The following is a 27047-nucleotide window of genomic DNA, read 5'->3' as shown; positions in this document are numbered from 1 at the left end:
GCAGCTTTCAAGGAGTAACCTTTTCGCCGTGTTGCTGTGATCATTGCTACAGGTGTAAATCATCATCAGCCTAAATAACTCTGCTGGGAATTCACCGAGAGATGGGTACAAGCAACTGCAATTGAGAAGTTCATACACAAACTCCTCTTTTGTTGTAGAAATCAGACAAAACTGATGAAAACACCAGCTTTTCGATTCTGCAGAATCCTTCTGATCTCTCTTACAAAGAAAAGGAGTTGACGCCACACCCAGTCTGATGTAATCACCTAAAGCTAATAAAAAATCACATCAATCTGGTTCTTACCGCTAGCTGAAGCTTCAAGCCGCAATCATCATTTTACATCTCAGTACTCAAAAGCAGCATCAGAGCAATCCAAAACAAATACTAGCTCCTTACAATCTTCAAGAATGATGGTAATGTTTTCTGCATTAAAGGGCTAAATCTTGACAGTAATATGGGACAATTGTTTGCAATATTTTGCACCGTGCTCACTCACACTATGAGTTGACTTTGTTACCAGTACTCTTCTAAAACAACGTCAGCAGAGACTTTACAGATGGAAAGGGATTCGCACAGCAGAAAGTTAATGAGTTATTAATCAGTACAGCTAAAAGTGCTTTTTAACATCAACTTTGATGTAGCACTAGCATCTACTGCTAGAGCACAGTCTACGAAAGGGACACATCAAGAGTAAACGTTTAGCTTTCTACTAAAAAACAAATGGAAAAATCTGCATATGTTTCATTGTTACAAATCTGAGTTCTTGTTAATGTTGTGAAATATAAATGTACTCTTTTCTCTCTTCATTAGAATATTAATGAAGGTTTATTAATTTCCCCTTACAGGGACTGAGAATACATGTAAGACACACACACACACTCCTTATTACTCCCATATTGCCTTCTATGCTTAGACTTTCACCAGCTGTCACCTTTCAATTTCTGTTTATGTCTCTCTCACCCCATCTGTCTTTTTCTGTCTGCCTGCCTGTTTTCTCCATCTTTCTCTTTAGCATTCTCTTTCTTTTTGTCCTTCCTCGTCCTCACTCTCTGTCTAGTCTACATAACATCTATTTCCGTACACCTCATTTTGTTTTAATTATGTGTTCAAATTAACGGTTACAAAAGAAAAACAGCCATAGCATGTATTGAACACGTTTATGTTGTTAAAATCTAAAATGTATTTGCCTCTCTCCAAACATTCATTCCCCACACCTTTCCCTGTAAGATTAAAAACTGTGTGTGGTGTACCTGTTCCCGCTGAAAGATGTCTCTGAGGTGTTCCAGACCCACACTCTTTAAGAACTGGTTGATGGTCATGTCGAGCAGAGCTGCAGAGACACAATGATGTCAGCAGGGTGTTCAGAAGCAACAACCTGATTAAAAAATCAAATGCTATTTAGGACACATTGTGTCTGTACATACTCTCTCCTTCCTTCCTTTCGGACCCTGACGCGCCATCTGCAGTTCCAGTGGCCCCAGCTACAGTGATGTCACCAAGGGGCGTAGACAGGTTGTCAATGCTGCTGGCGGCAGACAGGCAGGATGGAGATGGAGAGGGGGAGATGACGACACCCGCTGTGGCACCTGTGCTCACCACAGTTGCACTCACCTGAGTATGATAGAGAGAAAATATGGTTTTAAAAGGAAAGGCCAATGACTGAAATAACTTTTTTTTAAATCTAGACAACTAAGACAGCAGCTACACTTGAGCTTTTAACCTTCAACTGACAACTGTCTATAATGGTTCAAGCTTAAAACTCTGTCACAGCTGCTTCATGTGCAAGAACACCTACCACCGTGGCCTGTGGTTTTAGACAGCTTGGCAGGGCGTCTGGCGGCATAGCATCAATCAACAATGCTCTGATGTCGTCAGCCTGCAACAAAGACATGAACAGAATGACAAGATGTAGGCAAATGCGCTGTTTAATTACTGGTTGGTTCAATTATTCCTTTTAAAACTTTTTTATATATTATTTCTATCTCACACATTAAGAGATTTTCTTTCTTTCTGTGGACAGCAGTAATATGTTACTTTCTAAACTCCAGTGAAACTAAGGACGCTATTAGAAAACCTTCTTCAGTTAATTACATAACTCAAAACAAATGTGAAGCTTCTAATATTAACAAATGAGAAAATTTACTGTTGCCAAATCCAGCGGTGTCTGTCCCTCCTGGTTCTTCATAGTGGGATCAGCTCCATGCGCCAATAGCAGAGCGCAAAGCTGAGTCCGCCCCTTCTGGGCTGCTTCATGGAGGGGAGTAAATGCCCACTTGTCTGTGGCGTTGACGCACGTGTTGTACTTGATAAGCAGGGCAGCTATGTCCACGTGCTAGACAGAGGCGAGGGAGTTAGAGGTGAAGAAGAGGAAGAGTGAAGAGGCGGTGATGACGGACCCCGAGATGAAAATAAGACAGAAGATGAAAGCAGTGGAGAGAAGAGGGGGTGGTGAGAAGAGGAAAGAGAGACGAGCAACAAAATCATTTAACATGACCAAATGTGTGAAGTGTGGAGAATCAGATCGAGATCAGAAAAAATGTAATGTTTGATTTTCCGCAACACAACTTATGTAAATTATTAACGGCGTTGTCATTGTTTTCCCACTGGTTCTTCCTTTCCTTGTTTCTCTGCTCTTTTATGTCACTGTCTCCAACGCTTGTTTTAGCGTCGAACACAATGTAACTTGTTTCTGTAGAATGGTGGGAGATGCTCCAGTGTGCGTGTGTACAAAACACAGAGGTCATCAAATTTTTATTCAGACATGTGTTTCATGACTCTTTCAGTAGCAGAATGCTATCTATAAGCAATGTGTGAGCCTGAGGCAACCAAGGACTCCAAATGAGAGAAAAATGTACATACTTGGACTTGAAAGTAGGTGTGGTATTAATTATAAGAGAATAAAGAGATTAATTGAGTGTAAACTCAAATAGTGTCATCATTAAAGAGACAGATTTGACAAAAATCAGATCGTTATATCTGAACGTCACAGAGAGTGAGTGTGTGCACGTCTTACCCCATATGAAGCAGCATTGTGTAAAGGTATGAGCCCTCCTTTGTCCTGCGCGTTCACGTCGGCTCCATGTTCCAACAGATACTCTGCTACCTCCAAGTTGTTATAGCCAGCTAGATGGATTGGGTTGTATGGAAATCACAGAAGGACAAAAAAAGATGAATACAAGATATAAAACAGAGTAAAAGAAGAGGAACAAAAAGGTGGTAAGGTAGTCAGAGAGAAGTAACAAAAGAAAAAGAGAGACATGTCAGCCTACATCTGCCGCAGCGTGAAAGCATATAATCATCTTTTCCTATTACAAGCAGGCACATCAAGACAGAGGGTGTGTGGGTGTGTGTCTAAGTGGTCAGATCTATGAAACAAATTGCACGCGCTCTTAGGTGTTTTTCAGCAGTTTCTTTACTTTAAAGGAGACAGTCAAGCTGGAAAATGCCGTCTCATTAAGGCATACTTCATTTAACGTCTTAATATGCATGTAAGAAGACAAAAGCAAATCGAAAAAGAATGCAGACACTGCAGGAAAAAACTGAAAATAATCCCAACAACATCTGCGCTGGGGAGAGTTCTTTAAAGATTACGACACCATGCTTTAGCCTTAAGCAAGCTGCTGGCAAACTTTTTCATGTGAAAAACGAGATTTTTGTATTTCTTCTGTTTTCTGATTTGAGTTTACAGTACTTGTGAATTCTGATACAGATCTGTGTGTGTGTGTGTGTGTGTTTATGCCTGGTAGATGCTATAGTAGATGGTGTTTCTCTTGTTATCTCTGAAGCTGATCTTATCTTGATTACATATTCTAATTAAATACACGATATATATGGTGCACCTGTGAGCACTCACATTATCTCTGTGTCAGGATTTTAAAATTGCAGGAAGTTTACGTGACATCCAAGGTCATTATTTATAGCTACTAGTGTAGCTGCAAGAGCTCTAATGCAGACTGACATCCTGGATGCTCCCAGTATGCATTACGTTACCAGGGGCTTGTTCAATTTCTCTTGAGCTTTTTTTTTTTTTTACTAGCTATTCTCTGTTATACCCTGTGTGTTTTCATTTTAATTCAGTAAATTTTTTAAAATCTTTTTTTAATTTTTATTCAGGTTAATGTTTCAGTTTATTTGAGGGAAACCCTGGTAGTGACACTGAGACATTAAAATTTCATCATTTTATTAACATATAAAGTACAGTAGTTCTTTATTAGATAATCATTCCTAATGATTATCAAAACTGTAATTGGTAAGGTGTCAATACATGCCTTTGTACAGTGTTTTTGCTGACAAGATTTGTTTCTGCACTGAGCCAAGTTCTCAGGAAGTTGGTTTTTACTGATACCAGCAGCCAGAGTGGTTGGCAAAAGCAAACACACCATGTTGAACATCTCTTAAATCTTACAAATGTCAGCCAACGATAAACCTCTGGCTTTTTCCTTCACTGTACCAGATCTGCAAAGTCAGCTTTACATAATCAGCAACTCATTCACTCATATGGGTGTCGTGTTTCTGCGTGTACCCTACCTGCAAGGTGCAGCGGGGTGGAGTTGCGTCCCTGCGTATCTCGACAGTTAATGTTGTCGGGACTACATAACTTCTGCACCCGGGCCAGGCAGCCTTTCTTAGCAGCATCCAGCAGCGCGGCGTCTCCCCTCAGCAGGTCCTGAATGTCTGTGTCCCCATCCTTCACCAGGTCCAAAGGAGTGTTCCCATCTCGGTTCTTTTTCGTGGGGTCTGCTCCGTGCTGGAGAGGTGAGGCCAAAGGAACAAATGTTAAAGACTTGTCCATGGTGTGTCAATGCACAGTATAATCAAGCCTGTTTACAATCAAAATACAAAAGTTTTTCAAGGTGCTGGTCTTTAAAATGTAAAGATGACCAGGTAATTAATGTATATAGATAATGAATTTATTCCAAAACATTACCTATTATTGACTTGAATTTAAAATATATCAGTCCTCAAAATCCTTTATCGTTAGCAAACCAGTGGAAGTGTTAGACGAAGAAAAGATGATGACAAGTGACGAGCGAGAAGAGGATGAAGGTAATTCACCAGGGAGCAGAAGAGAGGGAGAGACGAAAGGAAGTAGAGGAGTGAGGACAGGACATCCAGTGAAGTGGAAAACACCACATACCCTGGAGACTGGAGAGAGGAGGGGGGCATTTTCGTCACTCAGCTGTCTCCTAGGTTACGGTTTACCTTGTCATTTCATAGTATGTTTTGAAATTCACTCATTAAAACTGGATGTTGTGGGATCACCCCCCTGAGTATCCACTGCTGGCCTGAAAATGTCTGTTATATGGCTGTTCCTCTTATTTAAAGCTGTTTTTTTTTTTTTACCTATCAATGTTATGATTTTTTTGCCCTACCCTTCTCAGTTTCTATTATCTTCTTACTGCTGCTGTAATCACATTGTCACTGTAATTCATTTGCTATCCAGAAAAAAAAAATGAATATTAAAAATCTGGGCACATTTACATATAAATAAATGTCTGTTTCACAAAAGAGTTTCCATTTATGGCAAAGCCACCATGACTGAACAAACAAATCACCAGTACAGAAACTCCAGTTCCATCAACAGAAATGCTAAACACAAAGCCTGATTGGCAGTTTGTGTCTTGCCAGACGATGATATAGCACACCGAGACATCCAGTCGAGATCATGAGTCACATTCGAGTTCACGTGTTTCATGCAAAGTGCTCACAAGACAGATTCGATTGGAAGTGAAGAGAAATTCATTATATTCTTATACAGTACAGTATTCTTCCCTAACAAAGAAAATGCTAATGTGCATTTTATGTATCTCACATATTCCTTGGAGAAATATCAGAGGACTAAGAGCAAGTTCAGCAGAGTTTTATTCTGAGCACAAGTCCAACACAAAAAAAAGGGGACAACAGAAAGTTGACAGTAACAGGAGACAAAAGGAAAACCGACTGCTGAACTCCTATTCAAAACGAGAGAACAGTTGCATCCTGAGGCCACTGCAGATTAACACCAGAGTGCGGGAACACTCTGTTACTTGTTTGCATGTGTGTGTCTGTGTACCAGCGTGTTTGAAGGGGAAATGAGGACGCTGCCATGTGTACACGAGAATCACAATTACAAGCTTAATTTTCAAACCAGGGTAAAAAAAAAAGTAAAAAAATAAAAAAAACGAAAAAAGAAAAGAAAAGAAAATCACAAACTTTTCCTCGATCTCGGACAATCGATCATCTGTCTGTGTTTGTAACCCCTGACTCCAGAGGTCTGGTTGCAATATCTGAACCAACCATGAGAAGAGTGAAAGTGTGGCCTGAGGGAAATACTGCAACTCTGAACTCTAGGACTGTTTTGAGAGCAGGAACAGCGATTTATCTGCACATGAAGCAGCACACACTGATACTGAAGAATGTGTTTCATTCATATTTAACACAAGTTACTGCATATGGGCAGATAATAAGATATAGATAAATCTAATAGACTTGACATCGCTACTAAATATACTGTAGGGGAACAACAAAAAACAAAAACAACTTCTTTGCACATGGCTTTTGTGTCGTCTCATGCTTCAGATTCAGCTGTGCACTTGCCAACTGTAATATTAGGATCACATTTGCAGATTACAGCCAGTCGTCAGAGAATACATTCGGAGCCTGACAGGGTGTTGCTGTATCCAGAGTCTTGCACTTCCAGCATCACATCGTTCTTCACAGCACTTCACTCCACTGTTTATGTTTGTTCCTCAGATCTCTTTATACAATGATGCAGAGTCTTGTACGCACAGTCAGACTGAGAAACCCAGAGGAGAGTCACCTTCCTTCTCACTGCTCCCTTCACTACCCTCTCCCCTCCACCTTTGCTGTCATGCCAGCAGCTCCACTGCACCATGCAACACCCTCGCTGCATCATCACACTTTATTTTGTCACCACCAGTACCGCTCCATTGCACTTACTCTCAAAGTGATTGCTACTGTGAACTGTTACGTGCAGTACTTTCTTTTTTCCACTGCCTCCTCAATCTCACACCAAGGTCCCTGATTGCATCTCTTTTTTTTCTTTGTTTCATACACTGCTATATGGTTCAAGCAATACGTCTTCTTCTGTTCTAGCCCACTTTGCAGTAAAAGTATTTAAAGTTTTATCATAATAATGTTTTATCTCACTGAATGCATCTGCTGCAGAATGCTCCAAACCATTTAGACAACAACAGAAAAAGTATTTTAAAATTTAATTGCAGAAACACAGTTCCCCTGCTGGTGTGCGTTGTGTTTGCTGTGTGTGTTCATGTGCGCCCTGTGTGAATTTTACAGCGCTGATCTAATAATAATTTATACAGCTCCATATGGCAACAACACAGCGGTGATGTAACCTTGTCTGGAGGTGTTTATGATTGGAAAAACAAAAACACATTCAGCTGTGAAACTGCAACATTTCACAGGACTCATTTAGACTCAAAGAGACGTGGCAATCAGGAGTTACACAACAGATATTTTGAGACTTCTGATGTGATTGGTCAAATATTAAAAAACTCACAGAGAGCATGAGATGCCATATTTTGGCGAGTACAAGGCAGTGAAAGCGAGAATAGATTCTAACTAAGGTTCATACTAAAACAGCAGAAACAAAACAAGTGCACTAGCAATAATTATTCCCATTATCAGGTAATGTTTCGACTGTTTTCTTAATTAATTTTTTTTTTGCCTATCAGAAATATCAGAAAACAGTGAAAATCGTAGTTTACAATGTCTCAAGGTGATATTGTGTTTTTATTTTTTTCTTGGAATCAACTACAAGCCATCTACTAATGTTAGTTACTTTTAGGAAAGGAGGCATGTAGGTCTAACCTTGAGCAGCAGTTTGCAAATCTCGTATTTGCCCTTAGCGGCGGCTTCATGGAGAGGCGTGAACTTCCACAGGTCAGCCACATTGACTGAGGCTCCATGTCTGACCAGCAGCTCAGCCACCTCGTAGTGACCATACGAACAGGCGTTATGGAGAGGAACTAGACCGCTGCAAATTGGAAACAACAATCATACACAGAGACACAGAATTTGTTTTCAGATCGACATCTGTCTGTAATGTTTTGTAATATAATTTCCAATGTTCGCTTTGTTTGTTTGTTTGCCCTAAATGTAAACACAACTTAGGTCTCACACCCTTTGTCCTTGGCATGTACATCAGCCCCGTGGTGCAGCAGGTACTCCACCACTGACACTCTGTTGTAACCGGCAGCAAAGTGAAGAGGAGTGGAGTGTCGGCCCTCCAGATCTCTACAGTTCACATTCTGAGCTGTACACAGAGACTGTGGAGAGGGAGAGAGAGAGAGAGAGTGAGACAAAGAAGGTAAAATCAAAAGCTGTGTTCAGCCTGAACAGCTGAGTGATCAAACAGGTGCAGATACATCAATATTGCCCATATGTTTAATCTGGATGATTTTGACTGTTCAACATTTCCTACATGTTAAGAGTTCAGGTGATCAAGTGCAATAACATAATTATCCCACTACAGTTGTGACGAATAATCTCAAAAATAAGACCAGAATTTAGGAGTGTGTCACTGTTACCCCTCTTTTTTCATGATGTTTTCTTGTTTTTTCTACAAGAATTCACGTTGTGGCTTATCCAACTCCATTTTTAATGCTGTTTTGTAGCCATACAAGACGTCTAGCTCTATTGATTCATCTGCCACTTTGGTCCCGAGCGAAGCGTAGTTTGATTTTTACTAAAATGTCTACACAACTTTAATATGGATTGCCATGAAATTTTCATTTTCCTCTCAAATTCAATTGTTGGCGATCGACAGGTCCATTATCCGATCAATACTTTGATGAATGATCCCATATATATTCAAAACTATGCAATGCCAACATTATAGCTAGGAAACAGCAATGTGTTAGCAATGACATTGTGAGCATGTAGCAATTTTTTTAACTAACACATTACATTTTTTTTTTCTATCTTCATTAACGAAATAAGTAATTAATAATCAGTTTAATATTACTGTATCAGTTGGGATACACTCTGTACATCTGCTGTTTCAGTCTGCACTGTCTTTTATTCCGACATCAAACTAGATAAACAGTGTGACTGAGACAGCCAGAAAGAGAAACACAATAGAGCCGAGAATATCACTGTTCTTCTGTCCACACGTCACATTATCAAATACTGTATCTGTGAAATGAAATATGGAACTAAAAGGGTTTTAGGGAGCAGCAGTAACAAAAAACTGAATTATTAACTGGAGCTGAGAAAAAGTAAAAGTACAATTGTTGAGCTGACGCAGAAACTTGCTGCCCTGTTGTTCACAGAAAATAACAGTGCAACTTTGTCTGCCTTCTGTTATTTCAGACCCAATTACACCTTCATTCAGTGCTGAAAGTGGACATGAGGAAATTTATTTTTCTTCTATCGCACTCTAGGATTCTATTCTACAGGAAACAAAATGAAACATCCTGCTGGTCGAGTTATTCCTCAATCTGAAACCATTATCCCTTGCTTCAACAGCCACAGATGCAGTGTCGCTACTGTTTATGAAAGCTAATGGTGAGTGGAATATGACTTGTGACTACAATGAAAATATATATTATTGGTTTTGATTAAAGTTTGTGAAATGTTGTGTCACACAAAATAGCAAGGGGTCGGCAACCTGTTGCTCTCTGCTAGGTTCTATGAAGTGTCTTGGTAGCATAACAACAGCACCCTCAGTTCAAATCTGACTGGGGAAGTCTACTGCATGTTATACCCACCTCTCTTATCCCATGTTTCCTGTCTACTACCTTACTACTACTATCAACTAAAGGTGCAAATGCCTCCAAAATATGGGTATGTGGCGCCATTTATTCATATGGTTATGGATAAATATACACTGTTAACTAAAATGATAAACAAAATGGCTATAAGGTTCAAACCACCACCAGTTCTGTGCACTGCTAGATGAATATAACTGACCTACTCTAACAAAGACTGGTAGCTGTCTAGAGGAGAGATCCTGCAGCTGTCTGCAGCTTGTGTAGAACATGCCACAACGTTCTTGCAAAAGGCCAGACTGATCCAGACTGGAGGGTCCCGATTGGCTGCAGAATTTGCATGCATGCATGTTTTTTGTTATTTCACATGTGATGTACATTTTAATTAAATACATTTATGTAACATATTGAACTGTAAATTCCTTAAGATCAAATCAGTATAATTCTTAAAGCTACAATATGCTCAGCTGGTGTCAAGTAAAAAAGGACTGACAGAAAGCCAGACCAAAGCTAAACTTCTGTTCTGACCCCCTGCCAACCTGTCAAACCATAACACTTCAGTCACTGACAGACTTTCATCATCTAGATAACCCCATTACAGGCTGTCTCAGTGGGAAAAGACACAGAGTTTTTCTTTGACATGAAATACTCGAATGTTACCAAGTCTTGACATAAGGTGGGTGATTCTATCCGAAGCATATTACAATGCATCATGAGCGCCTACATATTTAACATGAGTGGGCCTAGTGCAAATCAAACTGCTAACTGTGGCAGTGCAATAAGCTGACTACAATTACAGTGTTATGGTAGGAAATCTTCTGAGATAGGCAAGAATTAAGATTTGTACCTACAGTAAATCAGTGTGGACAACAGCCCAATACCAAACAAAAAACTGAACACAGCATAGCACACAACAGTCAAGTGACATTTAGTAAAGATCCCTACAACCAGGACATGAGAGCAGCGAGAGTCTGTTCCATTTTCATTTCAAAATGAAGATTGTGTGAAATATATCTGGAAACAATGTGTAAAAACAAAATTTTCAGTGAGCTACGGTAAAATTTACATTCAAGATTTTAGGCTACCTATTTTCTGTTCTGGATCACTGCTTCACTTATTTATGAACTAGTGAACTAACCAACAACTAAATAAAGAGTTTGTTACAGATTCAAGGCCAAGATGTTACACATAAATAAATAAATAAATATATCTGTCAGTGTCAGTTTAGCTGCAGGCATGTTCTACACATTTTCTAGCTATGATTCCACATTATTTTAAACCTTATTGAGGTTATGACTTATTGTATTATCTTTACCAAAATGACCTAGAGCGCAGAGTGTGATTTATCAAAGCATATTTCTTGTTCACTGGATATATACAAACTTACTACCTTGACAGTGTCCAGGTCTCCGGCTTTAGCAGCTTCCAGGAGTCTGTAGTCCACGTCAGAGTTTCTCACTGGGACGTTCTCTGAAGTCGAGCACAGACAGGGGAACGATAGAGAAACACAGGATGGACATGAATTACATGAAGTGAAGGGAAAAGATTGTTTTGTCCTATGGTTTTTTCAATTTCTGGTTTCTGGATAACTTTAAGAGGAAAGGAAATATGCTGCACCAGAAAATGTCAAAGAAATTATTAAACTACGTTCCCTTTTAAAAATATTTGATTAAATAGACAGATTTCTGACATTTCTAGTAATTGATTTTCAACTCCACAGATAGGAGAGAATGAGTCATCCTTCTCTTGAAGACTACAAAGCTATAGTGGTAAAACCAGGAGTAAACAAGTATAGCATTTTTCTAACACATTAGGCCACTTTGGCTCTTTTTTTAATCTAAACCAGACAATGCAAACTCAAACACTGAACAACTATATCTGCTATTTTGCAGATTTCTGCACATTTTCATTTCATGATTCATTAAGTGTGTTTATAAATGCTTTGCATTACTTGAATGCACTGCACTGCACTGAAAGTAATTTTACAAGCAGCGCGGGCACAAAAGTCTGTCTTGAGGAAGGACATATACTGTACAACCTCAGACCATTATTCTGGAGTAAAACCCTGAATGAACACAAAATGTGTTTGCGTGTAAATACTGCATGACTGTGGAATCTCTACTTCTGAACAGACGCCGTGACTCACGCTGCCTTGAAAACTGTTGACATATCTGAACCTACAGTCTCAGTCGGAAAATATCAATACTGACCCCAAAACAATCCCAGTTAATCCCACTGTATCCAGCGAGTGTGAGCACCTCTGCACCTAGCCACACGCACACAGACACATAGAAAGGTTGGCATACCGTTGAGTATTTGCTGAACGGCTTCATTTCCCATTTGAGCAGCAGTGAAGCCCTGCAGTGACACCAGCGAGGCGTCAGCCCCGTATCCTAGCAACATCCTGCAGGTCTGAAGGTGGCCTGCCAGTGCAGCACGGTGCAACGCTGTCTGTCCCAACGTATCCAGGGCATTGACCTGCAAACATAAACACAACCATCTTTGGATTTACTATGATTCTTTAAAGCAGGTCAGTAACAATTATGTACTTTTTACAGGCACTGCATGAAAACAGTACTAAGATGGGAATGCCAGTTTTGGGCTAATCCAGCAGGTTTAAGACTTTACAAAAAGCATTCAACCTATAAAAATTCAATACTGCCCTAAAGCATTCGTGATGACCAAGATATTGGTAGGTAACAAAGTACACTACAGCTCAGGTATAATGTTGGAAATGGAAGAGAAAACCCTGTGATTACAGGGCGGAAAGATCTGAGACAGAATTAGCTTTGCCTCCATCACAAAATGTACATAGCATGTGTGCCTACATGCATCAGTATCAATCATCACAGCACAGTAAAAGCCAGTAAAAGCACCTTTTTTCAATAATAATGTGATGAGTCACCCTCTCTTACTGAAAACCAAGGGTCTTATTATGTCACTGTGTAAAGTCCAGTGCTGCTTCCACAGTGAATTTCGCTCCATCAGACTGCTGAATATGAGACAAAAATGGCATCTCTACACCTTCACTCTTTCATGCTAAGGGTCTGACACAAACGACCTGATGTTTAACATCAATGTTTCAGACTGCAGAAAGATTTACAGCATTTAAATTACATGCATTACATGCATTTAAAGCCTATGAAGCCATACAATTTAGTCTTGAAGATGAACAGGTTTTTTGGAGGGATGTATGATATACAGTATATCATATTCATATTCATATCATCTTATATTGTATTGGAAGAACACAGGAATAGATTTTTGGGCAATGATAAAAATGAAAATGTAAAAGACATAAGAGATGATAAATGGCTAACAGCATCCAAAAATGTCAGTTCTCTACCTTGGCACCATGTTTCTGTAGCACCTCCATGATGTCGTTATGAGCTCGTTCAGCTGCCACATGGAGGGGAGTCATGAAGCTGCAGCAGTGGAGGAAAAAGGCAAACGGGGAAACAGAATATGGGTTTATTCATGTTCCTTGTTACATTCACAATGTGTTTGTGCAGCAACATTACTCACTCTTTATTTTTCTCATTGACATTGGCACCCTTCCTCAACAGCAGCTCTGTCACCTGTTTCCTCTTAGGGTGAGGAGATGCTACTGCACAGTGCTGAGACACAAACATTCACATGCACAGAAATATTGTCTTAGCAACTCTGTACCATTGTAGATATGTATGTACATGTACTACAGTGCTACCGTGTTTATCTTACCAGTGCAGTCTCGTGTGTGTGAGGGTGTTTGAAGTTGATGATCTCCAGTGCCAGGGCCTTCTTAGCCTTAGCCATGTCAGCTTCTCGGGCAGCCTGAAGCAGTGAGTGGCCCTTAAACTCATCTGAACACACACACACACACACACACACACACACACACACACACACACACACACACACACACACACACACACACACACACACACACACACACAAAAGCATGCACACACACACAATATGTCAGAAAACCCTGCAGGTTTGCAGGTTTCCTACAAACCCAAACACTGCAAATGTATCACTGAATCATATCCTTCTTAAATTGATTGTAAAAACCTGACAAGAACTGGATTTGTGAGCTTCCTGTCTGATCACAATATATTCTTTCAATTGCAATATCCCTGCAGCATACACAAACCTTAAAACGATTACTTCAAAGTTTTCAGAAGTGAGCTAATAACACATGATGCAACAGTCTGTGTGCTGGAGTCGGAGCGGAAACAAGTGATTATTCCTCCGGGGATGGAAAATTAAAAACAACAACCTATTTTGCTTCAGAAACATTTCAGACTGCACAGAAAAAAAAAGTCTGTGGAAGTCTATCTACTGACAGAGCAACTGCACTCATGGATTTCTAATCAGACATTCAGACACATAGTGACAGCAACATCATATTCCAAAAATACGTGATAAATGGGGAAAAAGATCAGTAAGATATTAACACTCTCTCCTGGTGTTTTCTTTACAAATGTCCTATCTTTACACCCATCTTTATAACAAATTTACAGTCTGATTTATAAGATGAAGTTTTTCAAGTCAATTAGAAATTTCCTTGTTTTCCATTATTACAAACATGTTTTCAGCTGTGCTATCATCATTTTGTAGTGATCAAATAGCCTTTTCAATTGACAAACTTGCATTGGCAAACAGAACACAGCATTTCTACTGATAATGAGCGTCCATTAAAAAAACAAACAAACAAACAAACAAAAACATCAGCAATAAATACACTGTATTTCTGATCAATCGGTTCCTTACAACAAGATGATATTTAAGTGACCTCAAACTGTAATGATACTATTTGTTTATGGGTTTCTAACATAAAACCTAAAGTTCAAATGTTAAAGTGCAAGTGTTAAAGCAAATGGCAAAGATATAAAAACATCAAGTCTAACATTAAGTAAATACCACAGTTAAGTATAAACATCGATATAAAAAATCTAAATAAATTGACCATTCATTTATAAATTTGTGGTGAGAAGAGAATGTACCAGAACAACAATGGCACTGACTAAAAAAAAAATAAAGAAGCGGCAGCTTCTGGCAACATCATTTACTCAAGGCACTTACTGCGATGCTGAGAATGTGCCATTGTTATGTAGCTTCTTTGAGTGGCACTGGTAGCAGTCCTACACTTCTAAACCAATCACTACCAACTTAGGTTCAAGGGGGTGGATTTATTAAAAACCATTATCAAGAGTCACCTAAGTTTAAGAGCAATTTAGTCATCAAACCACTGTACCAAGTAGAACATGCAGAATATAGTCACTTTCCTACTGTTAACAAAAAACATCCCACACCTGTATTGAAGGCAACAGGAGGTTAAATGTCAAGGTGTCAAACATATTTTCACAGTCTGTACTGGACACATAACAATTTCTTCCGGGAAAAGGACACAAATAGCACAGACTATTGTCCAATTAGGCAGAAACCTCTTTTCACCAAGATTTAGATAAGAGGCTTTATCTAAATCTGGATAAAGACTTTATCAGACGTCTGATTATTAAACTGCAGTAAAGATGAAATCATAAAATGTTTGGGTAGCATTTCATAAGTCTCATTACTGCAACAAATGACCCACTTGGTTTTCAACAACACACCCTGATGAAAACAACAAACAACTAACAAGACCAATTGTTGTGAAGTTGTAAATAAAATTAAGAAGGAATTAGGATTCATGTAGCATTTTAGTTGTGTTTTGATCTGGGTCATTACAAAGATAAAGCAACAAGTGTAGCAGGCAGGCGGAGGACACACTAATTAACTTTCAAAGAGTTGCAGAGAGCTTTCTGGCAGAGACAAAGACTTATCTTGTCTGCACTGACTCTGTAGTGGCTGCAGACATCAAGAAAATGCTGCTTTTCTGGATAAAAAATGAATTTAATGATAGTGATCTGCCTAATAACATATCATGCATCTCCAAAATGCATTAAGGCGTGCAATTTGGGCATTATATGACTAATAATGATGTTTGGAACAATACAAAAACAGTATTTCAAAGGGTAAATCAGTCCACCACATGTATTGTGTATACATACAAGAGATACAGCATAAAACTACTTACTCATAGTGAGGTGTTAAAACAGCTATGTTGTGATTGTATGTTTGTGTGTGTCTGCATGCCTTCTTACATCAGAGGGTCATAATACAGGGTACAGACTAGTTTTCTTTTACCAGTGATTGTGTATCATGACTATTTTATTGGTGTCAGCCTGAATATAACAGTTGTTTTTCCTGTAAATCACATATAAAAGAGTGTGGGACATATTATTTGGTGGACAAGCCATTTCACTGTATCAGATAACATAAAGATAGAGCAGATCAAGAGATATTGTCATTGCTTCGCGCACTCATTCTTCTCCCCCCTGGCAAAGCTTGGTGCCTACACTGCTGCACAACAGCAGCTGACAATTTATCCTGCAATTTGGGTGTGTTATGCTACAGTAGTAGTAGCCAAGCAAAGGCAGGAGTGAGCAACACACAGCTGGTAAGCTCTTTCTGACCACACCCTTCACCACCAACCAACATAATGATGCGTCACTCGAGGTAATTTATCAGACTTTGTGCATCTACCACTGGACTCACTCAGGCTTTTCCCAACACTTTCGCATATGCAGACGTATTACCCAACAACTGTAAACAGTGATGTTCTTCTTTAAGGTTGTGTAGCCCTAACTGTGCTAGACTAGCAGCAATTTGTTAGTAGAGTGTGTCAGAGTTCTTCAGTCCTATACAAATTTCCCCAAAACATTAAAACAGTTTCAAAACCCAAGATATACATATTCAAATGTCAACTGTCGGTAAACTGAACGACTAGTCATCCAAAGCCAAAAATTATTTTACCTTCATAACGTAAATCAAAAATATGAAATACTTGCTCTTCAGATGGAAAAATTACATAAATAATGAAAAGAGATTTTAATGTAAGCATCAGGTGAGACATACGTTTGCTCTGCTCAGTTTGTGTAAGACATTAGCACCTCTCTCTTAACACATGCAATTCCTTGATTCCTGCTCCAACAGTATTCTTGTCAAAAGACTGAGGTTCACATCCTCAAGTAGCTCAGTGCACAAATAGGTTCAAATCAACTGCTCCAAACATGACGGGTGTAAATATACTCTTCCTAGAACAACCTATTCATTAATTCAGCACCTTGACACACTTAGCAGTGCTGTACACTGCAGCTGAAAATCAAGCACCACACTCACATGTAAGTCTCTCCTTCAGCTCAGGAGTGGGTGCCATGTCCACGGAGCTCTTGCTGTGGCAATTGAGCAGGGTTGGGTCAGCCCCGTGGCTTAGCAGCAGAGAGCAAACCTCCACTCGGTTTTTAGACGCCGCTTCGTGCAGAGGGGTGAACTGCCACAGATCCATGGCGTTAACACATGCTCCATGCTGAAAGGAGAAAACCGGATTGGTGGATAAGAAGAGGAGAGAAAATGAAAAAAATAACAGAGAGAAGATAAAAGAAAATAACAACAAAACACTGATAGTGATAATCACATGGGTTGACGGTCAATTCCACAGCCTCAGTAAATACAGATCTAGCAGTGTGTTTGTGTATGTGTGTACCTTCAGCAGCAGCTCAGTAACTTCATAGTGTCCATAAGAGCAGGCGTTATGTAGAGGCACCAGACCACTGGAAGAGACAAACACAAAACAAATAAACCAACAAATACAAATACAAATCAAGTTCAGTTTAAATGAAAATGTCTTCCGTTTAATAATACATTTTGTAAAGCTAAGAGTCTCTGCATAATGCTGAAATCATGTCATTGTTCATCATGTTAGTTTAGCTGGTTAGCATGTTAACATTTGCTAATTACTAAACACAAAATGTAGCTAAGGCTGATGGGAATATCATTAATTTTATAGGTATTTGGTAATAAACCTAAATTATTTGACAATTTCAAACAATGACCTAATGATGGTTCCACATGTTTTATAATTAATCCTAACAAGGACATGAATGTACAAAAATGTATTCTAATAGACTCACTTAAAACCCCAAATTTCAACCTCGTGGTGGCACTACATTAAAAGTCCAATGATGACAATTGTGTAGATCAGGACCATCCTCTGGGAACCACTTAAATCTGTACACATTTCCATGGCACTACTGTACATCTGAGAGTTGTTCACACATTTCAGAACAAAGTTTTAAACTGACTGCACGTACCGCTGTGTCTGCATGGCCTATTTTTCCTCAAACGTATTCAAAAAGTCATTTTGATGGATAATTCAAGAGAAATCTGACAACATTATCAGCATGGTTGCTATGTTCTTTTTTCCCCAGTTTGAAAATGATAAAAGAACCAATCTGCAAGGGGCGCATTCATCTAATCAAGTGAAGAAAGAATTTTTGGTGATGTCCCTGTGACAGATTACATAATTGATCATAAATCAAACTATTTAAATAGACTCTTGTCTAAGCTAGATGTGAGATTTTGATATCACAAAAAAGGACAATTCTGGTACATTCAAAATGTGTTTGCTCCACTCCCTGGCTTTAATAAACCTTCTCTCTTTTTTCTTTTTTATTTACTTGTACATACCCCTTGTCCTTGGCGTGAACATCTGCTCCATGCTGTAGTAACAGCTGAACTATCCTCACCCTGTTGTATCCTGCTGCCAGGTGAAGTGGAGTTGACTGCAGACAGGAGAAGACACAGAAAAAAGACAAAGAGGAAAAAATAAGAGTGATATAAATAATAATATATAAAATAATAAATATAAGTCTTTGTAAAGCATGACAGCCTATAATTATGATTTCATTAACATCAATTCTGTGTACAAATAAAGCATTGAGAATTCAATTCATTCAGGTATTTTGTCATTCAGCAGACAGATTCATGGACATTTCTAAAGCATGTACTCTCCAATATTGCTGTTCCAACCAAGAATCAGTCTATAATGACATAGCCTGACTATACTTCCTATATAAAACTGATGAAATGTTGCAGTTCTTAATGCTTCAAGAGGGGACTGAGATGAGATTACTTCTCCCCATGTCCTCTCAGCAAAGGTCATTTCTCAAAGCTGGAGAGAAGAGGAGAAATATAGAAAAATAAGGTAGACCCCTACCTCCTCATCATGATATATAAGTCTTTTTACTTGATGTACCAGAGACTATGTTGTGAATAGCACTGGGATTAAAGTTACTATGCAGCAGAGGCATAAAAGTACACAATGTGCCAACAAAAAAACATGTTGCATTTTGGACAGGCATCAATTAAATGTTTAAGGTGCAGCGGTGTCTTGTTTTCACATCCTATCTGTCATGTTTATCCACTAACCCGCTGGCATTCAAAAGTACTGTGTGTTTTTACTGAGACCTCCTAGATACTAGTCTGAAGTCTCTAAAACTGAGACTACTTCAAGCTCTAAATAATGGAAAAAATAAATGATACTACTACTACTACTCGCCATCCGTGCAGAGAGGGAGTTCACCGAGGGCTTTATTTACTCAAGGAATATTTACACATACACTATGAATGTTATGATTGTTAACTCTTTACCTCACACACTACTTTATGTCAGTCATATTCAATTCTATTCCCATAATTTCTGTTCATATCAAGGTCTGAATGTCTTGATTTGCCACTATATTATGAATGAACTAACAACTTGTTTTTTAGTGCCATCACCCTCTGGCAAGTGAAAAGATTCCACCTCATCATGCCATACAGTCATGTCACACTGTAGCAACATAGGTGAGCCTGCTGATGAACCTGTGCTGTCGTCATGCGTTGACATCTTTCTTTATGCTCTTAAAGAAAGATGTCAAGGCATGACTGTGAGATGGCAGCAGGCTGGTGATGCTGCTGGGAAAAGTGAAGTGATGCTCAGAGGAAAAAAACTAGGTGTGATTCACGTCAGGAGGATAACAATGGTGGTGTGACAACTTCACAGTGGCCCAAAATTTAATAGCAGGACAGCAGCATATTCACTATCCACCAATCCAACTGCACCATAGACTCTGGCAACATGTTATAAAGCTAAACCTAACATACAAAAAAAAAAAGAAAAAAGGAAAATCTTTTTATGAAGACAGACTACAATGATGCAAAATCTTGGCAACCTTATAAAGATGTTGACACTGGCGTTTTTTCCACAAACCTAATGACAAACATGATCATGTTTTCTCTCCTGGCTGCATATCTGCCTCATAAATTATAATGCTGGATTTCAAAGTGTGCAAAAGAAAGAAACGTAAAAACTTTGGCTATTTTTCATCTTTTTTGTTGTAGTTGGGGTTGTTTTAATTTAGTTCCATGTGGCACTTTGCACAGACCTTTTCTTGAAAAATAGATAATCTTTGGTGATCCCTGCTGCTCACTCTGCAGCTTAACTGAGCAGCAGCAGCAGTAGCAGTGGCAGCAGCACAGAAGCAGAGCTGGGTGGACAGATGGCACACTTGTATTTACAGGAATGTGACAGCAGCAGTTGGAAAGAGCTGGACAGGGTACACAGTTAGTCATCATCCGCATTTTAAATGCAGTGTCATTCTGTGTGAGTCTTTGCCTGTGCACTTGTTTTTGCAATTTGTTGGGGATATAAATAAGCAAAAATCACATGTAAAGCATTAATCAGGTCTTCAGTACATCTTAAACCGTTAGCTATCAATGAGTCATCAGTTAGACCTTACACACGTGCACGCACATGTGTGCACTGTTGCATCACCATAATGCATCAACCACGATGCCGTTGCCAGGGTCAGACTTAGTGGTTTAAGCTCCGCCTATTCAATCTGTCAACGTTATGTGTGAGTACATGCTCGTGTGTGTGCAAGTGTGTATGTGAGAGGGACTATAAGATTGCTGCCACATAGAACGAACCACCATCACTGCTTGAATAGGTTTTGTATTGAATTCTCCACACATCCATGAGCTTATTTGGAGTAAAGTCATAAAGCACAACTCCATCTGAAACTTACTCTATCACTCTGACCTCAGTAGCCAGAAGCCAATAGTGCTGATAATCAAAAGCAACATTCATTTAACATCTATCTGACCCATTCTACATCCCCCAACTAGTCCACTGCAGACTTTTTTTTTTTTTTTTTTTTTAAAAAGGAGCTGCCATTTTATGAAGCATTTAATACTTGCCAGACCTTATGATGATGATTTAGAAGGCAGAAAGGAACAAATGATTTTTATTTAATGAATGCTCATTAAAAAAAGACAGCAGAGCAGCAGTGCAGTGTGTAAAAATGACAGTTTTTCTTGAATGTATGTTTTCTAAATTGTTAGACTTCTACTATACTGACTGGTGTTAATGAATACTTTGTCATTAACAGATGTTTTCACATTCTTCTGCTGAAGGAGCAAGAGCTTTACTATTTTTGGTAAAGTACAATCGCCATATACTCTATAGAGTAACAGTTAAAATGTTACAAAGCCACACATCCTGAAGTTACATCAGAACTATACTGCCCGTCCAAAAAAAAGATAATGTCACCACCTAGATTCAACTAATCAAATACATAAGAGCCTCCCAAGGAATAATTACTGCATGGATGGTTAATCAGTTTCAGAAGGCAGTCAAATCATTGACATGCATCAAACAAAGAAAACATCTAAGGAGATGCTGCTGCTGTACAAGCCTGTGGGGGCAGTGCTATGATCTGGCATTGCTGCAGTTGGTCAGGTCTAGGTTCAGCAAAGTTATGTGACCAAAGAATGAGGTTAGCCGACTACCTGAATATACTGAATAACCAGGTTATTAGATCAATAGATTTTTTCTTCCCTGATGTTACAGACATATTTCGAGATGATAATGCCAGGACTCATCTGGCTCAAATTGTGAAAGAGGAGGGAGGTTCAGGGAGCATGACACATCATTTTCGCAACTCTGGACGGAAATAAATGTTGTGACACTGCAGAAGCTTATCGTAACTATGCCCTGGTGAATGCGTGCCGTAATCAAAGCCAAAGGTGGTCCAATGAAATATTAACGTGTGACTTTTTCTTTTGGACAGAGTGTATAATCAAATGATGAAAGAAACAATAGTGTCAACTTTATCTGCTTTGTAGAAGATGTTGAAAACTGCTGACCAGCCTCCTTAGAGAAGTTGAACACTCAGCCCCTTTGCAGCAGGGCAGGATCTGGCTCCTGACACCCACCCCCTGCGACCCCCCACCCCCCCACCCCACCTCTCTGCACAGAATTTGACAGACGTGACTGTAATGACAGCATTGCTGGCTTCATGTAACCGCTGCATTGGCCCCCATCGTCAGGATACTGTAGGACAATGCAGAGGATGACAAAAGGGGGGCAGACATCTGGGGCTACCAGCACAAAGAATCTCCAAACCCAGCTCACAAAACTACCGGCTGCACGAGGACACTAAAATTACTTGACCTGTTCTTTATAACCTTAATCAGTATGAACAAGCATTTATGTATGTGCAAATAGTTCTTTTTTCTTTTATCTGTTGAATATACTGTTATGTCACTTTGATTGTCCTGTTTCATACTGAGGAGGGGCTGAGGATGTTTCAGACATCAACCTACAGTAAAGCTGACAAACAAATATAAATAAATTATGACCTGGTATCATGAAAACATCAACTAGTATACATTCAATACACAACATTAATTCTTGATATACCTGGAGTATTTCCTTGCTGCATATGTTTTGACATTTCCCTAGGCACTATTCCACAGTGACCACAGACACCTAACATTAGTTTATATAATGCATGTAACATTATTACCCGGCAATAACATAAGTTACTATTAAAATACTTAGTCAGCCTGAAAACAAATGTGTTCACTTTGGACACATTTGTGTCCACTTTGGTAAATCCTTTTTAAATGCAATTTAATGTTTTTTGTAAGCAACTGTTGATTAGTTAAACCTAGTTAAACCCAAGTAGACCCATTAGTCCAATTGTTTATTATATCTCAATTGCAATATTTTCAATAATGATCTCAATATGACTTTTTTTTTTTCAAATAGCAGTCCCAATTTGTTTATGATGCAACTGTTTTTCTGCTTTTCTCCCTATACAGTCTTCTGAGACTTCAATAAATATGCTGCCCTAAAGTAAAAAAAACCTACTGGACTATATTTCAAATACAGTACATGCAATCAGCACGTATGGTGCTGACAGTGAACAATAGCAATACAAAAAAAAAATCCCCTCTGTTCTGTTTTAATCATCTAAAAGCTTTTCTGTGAGGTGGAGGGGGATGGAGTAGGGGAATAAAACGAAGGAGGGAAATACTGGAAGAAAATGAAGGAGGCAAGGAAGCGAGAAGAGATGCTGTGGGAATGTTCACGCAATGATGGAAAACACTAATCTATTTTTCTGACTTTCCTTGGTATCATTTATCTCTTTTATTTACACAGGAACACTGCATCTGAATGCTGGCTGTAAATTCAAAGTAATGCAGTCTCCTCACAGTACAGCATTTATTAGATTTTGCTTATAACAGCAAACACAATCGTCTGAAAAACAGCATGAAAAATAAGTAGGACTATAAAACTATTTCAATCATACGCATATGCAGTGTGCAATCTGCTGCTGTGTTAGTTCCTCTTTTGTTTTCATTCTCTTCTTTTACCTCTCTTACATCTTCTGCTCTCTCTTTTTCAGTCTTCCTCCTCTCTTTACAGCCTGTCAAACTGTTCCCATGACAACGGTGACTGCTAGCTGTCAGCAGTTGCCATAGCAACGAGACATGATCTATTCTTGGGTGAACAGCCACGTTTGGACCATTTTATTTGGTGTTATTTGCGTGTGTGTGTGTGTGTGTGTGTGTGTGTGTGTGTGTGTGTGTAAGTGTGTGTGTGTGTGTGTGAGTGTGTGTGTATTTTTAAAGCTCTGATGTTATTTCTTAGCTTTGCCCTGCAGGTTCTAGACCTCCTACACTTTGACTTAAACCATTAATCTGTGAATTCACCAGATGCAACACAGACAACGCTGCCAATAATGCAGTCTTGACCAATCATTTAGCCCCAGATTCTCTTCAAACAAAAAATATTTTGCCTGCAGTGAGACATATTTCTACATAACTGGTCCGAATATCAAAGAGTGCTGCACTTGTACCACAAGTGGATGAAATAAATAGCTGTCTGCACCTGAATTGAAACTAATTATATAAACACCCTATACTTTACACACTGTCTGTGTAGAAACTAGAGGTGCAGCCATGTGGTCTGCAGCATTGGTTTTAACATCAGTCGGCAAAAAAGTGCACTTTGGGGTCATAAACATCTTTTAGGACAAAATAAATTGTCACTGATGTGGAGATTCTTTCAGCTGGATGACAAAAACACAAAGTACATCTTGTGGAGCTGACATACATTTATCTAACTGCTATATTTCACTGTATATTACTGACAATAGCATGATTGGATAATAATACTCGGGCGCTCGATAATGGATAAACAGTGATGTCTCCCACTAAGAGTCAGAATTTATTGCTCTGGTCTTCAGTTCAGAGGGAAGATTCTGTCTTGGCTTCACGCTACAGAATCATATGCCTAAAACCATGTTTCCAATGTGAAAAAAATAACTAAAAGTAACACACAAGGTTCTGAGAGCCATGTTTTTAAAATTCAAATGTCCTAATGAACCTATCATTGATCCGTACAGAATGACTGTAGGGTATTGTGTAGAGAATAGCATTTTTTAGTTCTGTAAGTGTTTTAACTTTACAGCACAAAATTGGTAACACTGATGTGTCATGTCTTTCTTGGAAGGATTTTTGAACTACAAGACTGATTCAGCCAGTCTGCCAGAGACCTGCCAACAATCACTGCATGTGGTCCTAACGATTGATGAAATAAACATTTAAAAAATACTATTAAAAACTAATTATTATGCAAAGACTCAAGTTAAAAACAGGCTCATTAACAGTTGCTGCTGTAGCTGCCTGGTTTATGTCAGCCCTGCACATCAGCAGGTGGATGCTATAACAAGATGAGTACTGTCGGATTGCTGGATCAATAAACATATTAGCAAATCTGTGTGTTATTTCTCTAACTGACATTCTCTCTCACACACACTACAAGCCACTGACAGCTCAGCCCAGCCAACAGCTTGGAAGATAAATAACCTACAGCTAGTCTTTTTATCTTTTGCTCTGCATGCAGACTCACACAGTCAGACACACAGAAACACACACACTGATATCGCAGCCATCACCTGTCTATCTGCTCTGCTTCCCAGCTACAAACACTGACGATCACTGGCTGAGCTGGGGGCTCCACAGAAAGTTTAAAGCTCAGCAACTAAAAAAGTCAAACTTCAGGAAAACAATCCTCGAAAACAGCAGAAACTGTCCTTCTTACTGTCAATTAAAAGATGGACATGCCAGTTTTATAGTTTTCAAACTCTCTACTGACAAAAAAGAATCAAATCTCAAAAGCATCAATAAGAAGTAGAATGGACCAAAATGTACAAACTTCTTGCTTGAAAAGTACCTTGAAATTATCGATTACTGTACACTCACTGTCAATGGTTTTAAGATTACTTGTTGCAGTATCTGCACATGGCAACCAAGAACTGGTTATGTTTGATCACAGACACTTGTATCAAGGACTTGGACATTTATAACAAATGGTGGTACAGTTGGATTTAGTAGAAAGTGATCTGCAGCAAAAATGACTCTTGCTGGCAGATATTATGCATCATTTATTTTTGAATATTTTATTATTTGTGTTGTTGATCGTTGATCAACCAATGCAAGTACAACTTTAGTTGCTTACAAACACCACGTTCGGGCACTGATATTGTTGTCCTGGTAAAACAATATCTAATTTGTATTATTACAGCTATCAACTCATAGAAATTATGAAAATGAAATAATCCTGAGATACTGAATTTGGATTTGTCTGATTGTCCACAATAACTGCATCTCCTCAGACAACAACATGCCATGGGCTTACAGGGAAGCAAAAGGTTAAATTTGTCAGTGACAAAAGTTTATTAAAACTTTTCCATACTCCATTTGTCATCTGTCATCTGAACAGTTAACAAAGCCTGTGGATATTTTTATTCTCAGATGCAACGAATCACAAGTGTAATCGTTCTCTCAGACGGGGCATCTGGTTACATTTACGAACACACTGGCATTGCTGTGAAAAATGTCCTGTCGAGCAGAATTCACAGTCATTCCTACGACCTTGTACACATTCAGCTGGATTTGTAAACACGAGTAAATTTCCACCAAGACAACAGCCTCGACTCTGATCTGTGGACATGTCGAGATCCTGGAGGAGATGAACAAATGATAGCTTAATAGCAGAGGAGAACTCCCAGGCAAGCTGGGACATTTTATAATATACGGAGGAGAGCACTGGAATAAAAAGAACCTCATTCAATTATCCACTAAAAGCTCAACAAACAGCCAACCTGACAATCCTGGCAAGAGAGTACTTGAAACATTTCTTTATACCAGTGCTGTTGTACAAACTAGTGAGCCTACAGATTGACAAAAGGTAGTAAATGGTTTCAATTTACCATCTCTGCCACATGCTTAATCATTTATTGATTTGAGGGGCATGTTCATGTATGCAAAGCTGTGGCTGGTGCAGGTGTGTGACATCAGTGGAGGAACTGAGTTAGGTATGTGGCGAGCTAGATTAACTTAAAACACACTAAGCAACATCCCTTTCAGCTAACATTAGCAACATACAGCTAACACTGACTTAAATTTCCTCATGAATCTACAGTCAGCCAGTGCAGGTTATGTTAATGAATGATCTACAGTAGAGGCTGCATTTGGATGTAGCATCACTGTGTAAACTTTGACAAATAGCTGAAGCACTTTGTCTGCAGAGTTAGTTAACTAATATTTTTTAACAGTGCATTTTAAATATTTTACAAATTAAATTATATTTTATATTTTTTGTCTTATGCATTTTACTCCTTTACAGATTTCTGTCAATTCCAGGTTTCAATTCAAATTTTAGAAACTGGCATATCAAGCAGAAATGTCAACTCAGGCAGTCTGCAATGCCAGAAAAATACAGGCCTTAAAACATACTTTCAAATGCTTTTTTTTTTTTAAAGTAAAATAATCACTATCTTCTATTCCTGAAAGATGCATGTTATTTAGCACATAGGGATGATGAACACTGTCAGTGTGGTGCTCTCAGCAGGATGACCCCCCTTAATCAACATTTAAACAAGGCTTCAATGATAAGTCTTTTCTTTTCTCTTTCCTCTCTGTGAATCTTAATCTTGGTCTTGCTCTTCAGTTGTCTGTATCTTTAATGCTACTGCCAGCTAGGATAAGAGTGGGTGCAGTGATTCTCACTGGTTAGATGAAGATCCAAAATTCACAAATACACACAAATAAAC

General features: G+C 38.9%; 1 protein-coding gene across 2 annotated transcripts in view; it reads right to left on the bottom strand.

Moving 5' to 3' along the window:
• LOC113148304 (poly [ADP-ribose] polymerase tankyrase-1) overlaps nucleotides 1-27047 on the bottom strand; it is a 69330-nt gene that overhangs the window by 9283 nt on the left and 33000 nt on the right. For both annotated transcript variants that reach the window (XM_026339961.1, XM_026339962.1), the window contains 16 exons: nucleotides 18286-18380; nucleotides 17303-17369; nucleotides 16939-17125; nucleotides 13453-13574; nucleotides 13258-13349; nucleotides 13079-13157; nucleotides 12039-12210; nucleotides 11123-11202; nucleotides 8144-8289; nucleotides 7832-7997; nucleotides 4529-4748; nucleotides 3015-3124; nucleotides 2145-2333; nucleotides 1797-1877; nucleotides 1426-1612; nucleotides 1252-1331 (listed from right to left, as the gene is read on the bottom strand). In XM_026339961.1, coding sequence (XP_026195746.1) covers nucleotides 1252-1331; nucleotides 1426-1612; nucleotides 1797-1877; nucleotides 2145-2333; nucleotides 3015-3124; nucleotides 4529-4748; nucleotides 7832-7997; nucleotides 8144-8289; nucleotides 11123-11202; nucleotides 12039-12210; nucleotides 13079-13157; nucleotides 13258-13349; nucleotides 13453-13574; nucleotides 16939-17125; nucleotides 17303-17369; nucleotides 18286-18380 — 2073 coding nt within the window. The remainder of the gene's footprint in view (nucleotides 1-1251; nucleotides 1332-1425; nucleotides 1613-1796; nucleotides 1878-2144; nucleotides 2334-3014; nucleotides 3125-4528; nucleotides 4749-7831; nucleotides 7998-8143; nucleotides 8290-11122; nucleotides 11203-12038; nucleotides 12211-13078; nucleotides 13158-13257; nucleotides 13350-13452; nucleotides 13575-16938; nucleotides 17126-17302; nucleotides 17370-18285; nucleotides 18381-27047) is intronic.

Source organism: Anabas testudineus, chromosome 22 (assembly GCF_900324465.2).
Source record: "Anabas testudineus chromosome 22, fAnaTes1.2, whole genome shotgun sequence".
In the NCBI taxonomy this organism is placed as follows: Eukaryota; Metazoa; Chordata; class Actinopteri; order Anabantiformes; family Anabantidae; genus Anabas; species Anabas testudineus.
The sequence above is the reverse complement of the archived record's forward strand: the minus strand, read 5'-3'. Positions and strand labels throughout refer to the sequence as shown.